This window comes from Electrona antarctica (genome assembly GCF_951216825.1).
Source record: "Electrona antarctica genome assembly, chromosome: 14".
Classification (NCBI taxonomy): domain Eukaryota; kingdom Metazoa; phylum Chordata; class Actinopteri; order Myctophiformes; family Myctophidae; genus Electrona; species Electrona antarctica.
Window position 1 is genome coordinate 39,633,827 of NC_136795.1, and position 7,178 is coordinate 39,641,004.

The following is a 7,178-nucleotide window of genomic DNA, read 5'->3' on the forward strand; positions in this document are numbered from 1 at the left end:
CACAGCTACAATCAACTCCACCACTTACCTGCCATGACTACCGATGCCAGCTCCACCCTCGCCACTCACCGAGGCCCTGCTGCCATGGCAACCGTCTGGCGCTCTGCCCTATCACCACCCTCGCTCCATTAAAGGGAAGAGTATATATGCCAGCCTGTTCCACTTGTCACTCGTGCACCGTACCTCGTACAACTCGTACCATACACAGCACAACCAACGACTCGCCGCAGCAATTCGTTTCTTGCAATGGATCGTCTCGACCTCCATCCCCCCGACTCTGACGATGATTTCCAGGACCTTCCCGAGACGCCGGCGCCGCCCGTCCAGAGGTTCCTGCCTGCCGGCGTCCTGCTTCGGTCCGCCCCCAGCTTCCTCAGGGCATCGGAGGCAACCCGGCTGGAACCAAGCCCCCCCCGGTACTCGTCTTCTCGCCGCCGTGTCTTCCCCCCTCTCCCTCCGCCTCACCAACGCCGGCCTCGCATCGATCCCCCACCTCCACCCCCTCCTCGTCTCGAGCCCCTGACAGCGTCCGCCGCTTCGGCTCCACCTTCCTCCGCCAGGCCGACCATCCACCCATACAATGAGTGGACCATCGCCGGGCTCAGAAGGGCTCTCCTCGAGCGAAACGAGCCCCACTGTAGAAAGGCCAACAAAGGCCAGCTTTTTACTTTACTAATTCAGTGCTCCACTCCAGCTCGACCGACAACAACAACAGCGGCGCGTCCCGATGACGTCATCCCGGGTCCTTCCACCAGACGACGCGTCACCAGGAGAGAGGTCCCTGCGCTGCCTGTCCATTACTCCCTAGGTGAGCAAACCATCCGAAATAATAATAACAATGATGATAATCACAATACCGCCTATCACATCATCACCGGTCAACACCTCCCACCTGTACCTCCAGGCCGGTCTATCCAAAGCCGCCTCGGACCTCCAGCCACCCAGGTCAGACTACCTTCGCTTCCCCCCCAGCATACCTCTCACCCCCCGTGCCTGCTCCCCCCTCTTTCCCCTCTTTCTACCCCCCCCCCCCTCCCAAGCCTTCCTCGGAAGGCTTACATCCCCGTCTTCGCAGGCTGCACTGTCATCCAACCCCCCTGCACACCTCTCTCACCCCCCCCCCCCAGCTCTCTCCTTCTCCCCCTCAGTCCCCCAGGCCGCTAGCCAGCCCCACGCTCCCAGGGCAACCGACCCAAGCTGGCTAGCACCTCCCCCACCTCTGGGTGCCCAGCTGCCCCAGAGCACCCTTCCCCCCTCCCTCCCCCCCCTCCCCCATGTCTCCCCCCCCCCCCCTTTTCTCTCTCCTCCGCAGCCGCTGCCGTGATGCCTCCAAACGCACTCGCCCTCAACCCACCTCCCGTGTCAACCCACCTCCGTCAGCAGATCCTACTGGGTAACGATATTGACCTCTCCTCCATCCTCAAACCCTCCTCTCACTCCTTCCAGCCACGAGCTATCGACTGCGGAGGGTTTTCAATAACCCTCCGCGATCTCACATCCTCCTCATCAGCCCACTCCCCCCTCACCCACACAGAATTCACCCTAGCATTTTCCATATTCACTGACGTCATATGTTCCCAGCACCCACACAGGAGGCAAGAGTTAAATCACTATCTATACCTCATCACGGACCTCGCAGCGCGCTTCAGCGGATCACTATTCTATGAATACCACCGACAGTTTGCGGCGAGAGCAGCAGCCCGCCTCCAGCAATGGAACGTCTCCACGTACTGGGGCGCCCTCGACGTAGAGCTCTACTGCCGGCTCTTCGCCGGCAGTAGAGCTCTCGCCTGCACCATCTGCGGTTGCCCCTCCCACCCCACCACCGAGTGCGTCCTCTCAGCCACCAAACCACCACCCAAACCCGCCTCATCCGCCCCAGCTCACACGTACACGCCGCACTCCCAACCATCCCCCGCAAAAAAGCAAAAAACCAACCACCCCACCGGCCCGACCACCTTCCCCTCCTCCTCCCAAGCCCTGGACAAACGGGGCCGAAAAATTATGTTTGTCGGCTCCCGCATGCTCTGCAACAATTTTAATGCGCTGGGTTGCAGCATGAACCCCTGCAAAATGCTACACGTTTGCTCCTATTGCGGCGGAGCACACAATCGGCCCAGCTGCCCCCACAACCCCCCCAAAATAGCCAATGCTGGTTCCTCCCCATCACCAACCACATCCCCCACCTAGTCAACCTCCCGGATGATTCCTCGCCATCAGCCCCCCCCCCCCCCCCCCCCCCCCCGCTCGCAGCCTAACACGCCTCAAGGCTACCTCCTCAGCGCCCGGCATCCCCCTCGCCAATTAAAAAACCATGGGGCTTCTGACAAAAATAGAATTCCTGGGCACCAATCTAGACTCAGCCACCTTCCAAGCCTCACTACCCCAGAGAAACTAGACCGCACTTCACTCCTCACCTCCAACTTCCTCGAAATCCCGTCTTGAATTGTACCCCGTTATAGTCGCGGCCTCTTTTTGGGGTCACGATCGGACCAGCCTGCCATTCATCACGGGCCATGCTTCCATCCACCATCCGAGTCTACATAGCAGGCGCTCTTCCCGCGCCTCTCCTCTCGATCCTCCGTTTACTACAGATACCGGAACCTCAGCCACCAGACGCAGGTTCCTCTACCATCTCCGCCAGATCCCGACCAAGGCCGGATACTCAGCATCCGACTTCCCCGGCCACTCATTCCGGATCGGCGCCGCCTCCACGGCCTCCAGACAAGGTATCACTGACCACACCGCCCAACTCCTAGGGCGCTGGTCATCTAAAGCGTACCACGCTTACTTCCGAACGAGCGTTCAGGACCTCAGAGCCGCTCACGGATCTCCGGTCCAGTAAATGCTCCACGATCGATTCTCGATCTCATCTATCCTTTTGGGGTCTCGGATTGGGGGCGTGTCCTCGCACAGTCAGGACGCCCGCTACTCAGACCCCATGCCAAACACCCAGGGTATCCTACCCCCCCTGGAACCCGGCCTTCGTCCACCACCTCCCCCCCCCACAGAGCTTCGCAACGAGCTGGCTCTTCCTTCACCTCCCCCAGGGGCTTAGTCTTCACTATCGTCCCTCCCCCTCACCCCCTCCCCCTTCCCGTAACGCCAAATCATCCATGTCTTCCTCACCCCTCGAACCTCCCCCCCCCCCCCTTTCACCCGTCACCCAGCCCCTCGGAAACTACCCTTCGTCCTCACTCCCCCCTTCCTCCCCTATTCCCAACCCCTCGTCCTCCTCCCTTCCCCCCTCGTCCCCACGGACAGTCCAAGGCCATCCTACGCATATCAATATGCACGCATGTCATCATGCACCTCATTTCTATCATTCCTTTTCATGTTCCTCCTCTCTTCTAAATAAACGCTAAACTATGTCAAACGATGTTCGATTGTATGTGTGGTCTGTACTAGTGAAATGGAGTTGGTACAACGTAGGTTCAGGAGGAAGGCCATGCCTACAAGCTAAGATCGGTGACCTCCCTTGCCACCATGCCATGCTAATTCTATTCCTAGCCTCAGGTATCTAGCTACCTCCTTCCCCACAGCTACAATCAACTCCACCACTTACCTGCCATGACTACCGATGCCAGCTCCACCCTCGCCACTCACCGAGGCCCTGCTGCCATGGCAACCGTCTGGCGCTCTGCCCTATCACCACCCTCGCTCCATTAAAGGGAAGAGTATATATGCCAGCCTGTTCCACTTGTCACTCGTGCACCGTACCTCGTACCCCTCCCTCCCTCCCTCTTCTTTACTAACTCTCGTTCTCCAGTTTCAGGTTCCAGACGGGGGTCTCGGATTGGGGGCGTGTCCTCGCACAGTCAGGACGCCCGCTACTCAGACCCCATGCCAAACACCCAGGGTATCCTACCCCCCCTGGAACCCGGCCTTCGTCCACCACCTCCCCCCCCCACAGAGCTTCGCAACGAGCTGGCTCTTCCTTCACCTCCCCCAGGGGCTTAGTCTTCACTATCGTCCCTCCCCCTCACCCCCTCCCCCTTCCCGTAACGCCAAATCATCCATGTCTTCCTCACCCCTCGAACCTCCCCCCCCCCCTTTCACCCGTCACCCAGCCCCTCGGAAACTACCCTTCGTCCTCACTCCCCCCTTCCTCCCCTATTCCCAACCCCTCGTCCTCCTCCCTTCCCCCCTCGTCCCCACGGACAGTCCAAGGCCATCCTACGCATATCAATATGCACGCATGTCATCATGCACCTCATTTCTATCATTCCTTTTCATGTTCCTCCTCTCTTCTAAATAAACGCTAAACTATGTCAAACGATGTTCGATTGTATGTGTGGTCTGTACTAGTGAAAGTGGTTAAGTGTCGGGTGTCGGCAGCAACCAATGTTTAATTTAATTGGATGAAAACTCTTAAAGTGTGTGCCCCGATTGAGACTAATTAACCCAAACATGTTTTGAAGCAATGGAAATTAATGTATATAGTTATGCGGTAGTTTTTACGACTTCAAGGAAAATGTCAAGAAGACAAGCTGAGTGCTTATAGTGAGCCTGCCTGGGAGCCCCTGGTTGTCCCAAGTATGATGCCAGGCTCACCATGGCTGCTCACTGCTCCTAGACTAGTGATCATAGGATGGGTAAAAACAAATTTCATGTACGTGCAAATACTGTGACAAGTAGTGGGGATTGAGGACCAATATTATTATTATATTATTTATGTAATTCTATTTTAAAATGTAAAGACAAATACAGGTACATGGTCATGGGAAATCTTAAAATGTACACAATTATTCTTAATCAAATGTATGGGGTGCCATGTGTTATGGATTGAAGGCACTGAGCAATAATATAGATTGAATTGAGGTGCCCACTAGATGGCAGTATTAAACCACAAATGTTGAATTATGAATGGGGCAGAAGATAACTGCAAGCCAATGATTCGGCTATTAGATTATTTTTGTTTGTTTGTTTGTTTGTTTGTTTTTGATATTTGTCATTGTTTAAATATTGATATAAGCCACAGACAGACATCATCATCAGGAAAATCATAAATGTATTGTGAGTTTTATCTTGTAGATAAGATCGGCTATTTTCGCTACTTTTGTCAAACACCGTCATTAACCTGACAAAGTATTGAATAGAATGGGGCACTCGTAAAAAATAAAAACATAAAAAGATGAAATATCCTTTTCAAATATGAAGGTACAAGGTAGGCCTATTTGCTGTATTATACCGGTGAGGTGAAGACCATGTACAACATGATCCACCAGAAGTAATTGTGTGTGTGTGTGTGTGTGTGTGTGTGTGTGTGTGTGTGTGTGTGTGTGTGTGTGTGTGCGTGTGCGTGCGCGCGTGCGTGCGTGTGCGCGCGCGCGTTGTGTGCGTGTGTGTGTGTGTTGTGTTGTGAAGCAGATGGACAGCATGGCCGTGGCGTTCCTTCATACATAATTCATCCAGTCAGTCACTGGATCTCATCCGTTAGCTTTGTGTTTAGCACTTCTGTTCTGACTCCAGAAAAGGAAGTCAACCCAGCAGTAGCAGCAGCACATCCCATAATACAATCTAATCATTGAACTTTTTTTTCATCATCTCAAACACCTGAAGGGAAGGTTGTCTTCAACCAGGTGAGTTATTATGACATATATCATTGGGCAGGACAGAACTGTCTCAATATCTGACACCTGTGTTTTGGTTCTATGTATTGTGATTGTGTGTAAAGTGTTACAGAGATAAACATCAAGACCTGTCCTGAGCAGCTGTCAGTCACATAGGCTAGGTTGCACCAGTCACCAGATGTGTGTAAATTCAAGCCTAGTTTGAATTTAGCCTAGTTTGAACTTTGAACCAATTAAACCAGCCTATAGTTTGAACTTCATTTCTCATAGGTTTCGAGTTTACATGCTACTGCAGAAACAATTCCAACACACTGTATAGCTAACCTGTGTGATAAATTATGACTGTATTTCAGCTATGGACCTGTGTACAGTACACTGACATTGGACTTGTGTGATATCAATTATAATGTTGATTTCAGAGTGTGATATTACTTTGATTATTTCATGTACCCACTAGCCTCGGAGACGTTGGCGTTGTTTAGGTACCCACTGCCGTGGTACATCTCACCATGGACATAACTGTGTGATATATTATGTTTATTTGTTTATTTTATGCATATAGGTTAACTTAAGGTATACGTACCCTCCATGGATCTGGATAGCGTTGGTAAGTCTTTCAAATTAAATCCATCTATCCTGTTGGCTGTATCTTGCTCACCATCATAATCATTATATTGTTATTATTAATAATGTTGTTGTTTCGCTCCAGAGGGGTTGAACGAGGTGCGACCCGCGGTCTACAGAGCTGCTCTGAAGCTGCTGTCCCTACAGAAGATGTGTTATAGTAAGAATAGCTCTACTGTCAGGGAGAAACCAGCCAGTTAGATCTATCCATATATGGTTCTACCACATCTATCTGATATCAGCACTAGGTCGGCTCGAGCCCAGATATAGGGATTGTCATACTAGACATACTAGTCATATAGCCCAACGTCCTAGTCAGAGTCTTCGTTACAGCCACCCGAACTGCACATTTTTTTTTTTTTAAGATATTTTTTTGGCGGCTTACGCCTTTTATTGGTTTTTTTGAAGGGACAGACAGTAGGCTGACAGGAAACGGGAGAGAGATGGGGGAAGACATGCAGTAAAGGCCGTGTCGGGCTCGGGAGTCGAACCCGCGGCACACTGCGACTGGATTACCAGTCGGGTGCCCAGACGGTTACGCCACCGCCTGGGCCCGAACTGCACATTTGTTCAGAAAATGAAACATATTAATTTTTCTAGAAATGAAGAAAACCATATATCTTTTTTTAAAACAAATAATTACTGCCTCATAAAAGTTGGTATTGTGACTTTATATATTGTCAATTACTTGCATGAGAGGGGGAGAGGTGGTGGAGTTATACCTGCTTTAGCACTTAGGACAGTTTGAGGGCCCAAAGGAGTTAAGAGGTTGGATCAATAATTTTTTGACCAACACACAGACGTAAAGGGTGTTCAATAGTATTGATTTATGAAAATAAATAAATAATAATAATAATAATCAAAAACCTCAAAAATGGAGTTAGGTGGTTTCCTCCTGACAGCGACATAATGGTTTTTATTGGTTTATAAAGGCTCGTTCTTAATGGTTTATACTGGTTTCTAAACGTTCATAGTGGTTCA

General features: G+C 51.4%; 1 protein-coding gene across 1 annotated transcript in view; it reads left to right on the top strand.

Moving 5' to 3' along the window:
- Positions 1-6,161: 6,161 nt before the first annotated feature.
- dytn (dystrotelin) overlaps positions 6,162-7,178 on the top strand; it is a gene marked incomplete at its 5' end in the record, with an annotated part of 9,986 nt that continues 8,969 nt past the window's right edge. Inside the window, 2 exons of the mRNA XM_079520859.1 lie at positions 6,162-6,180; positions 6,283-6,357. Coding sequence (XP_079376985.1) covers positions 6,162-6,180; positions 6,283-6,357 — 94 coding nt within the window. The remainder of the gene's footprint in view (positions 6,181-6,282; positions 6,358-7,178) is intronic.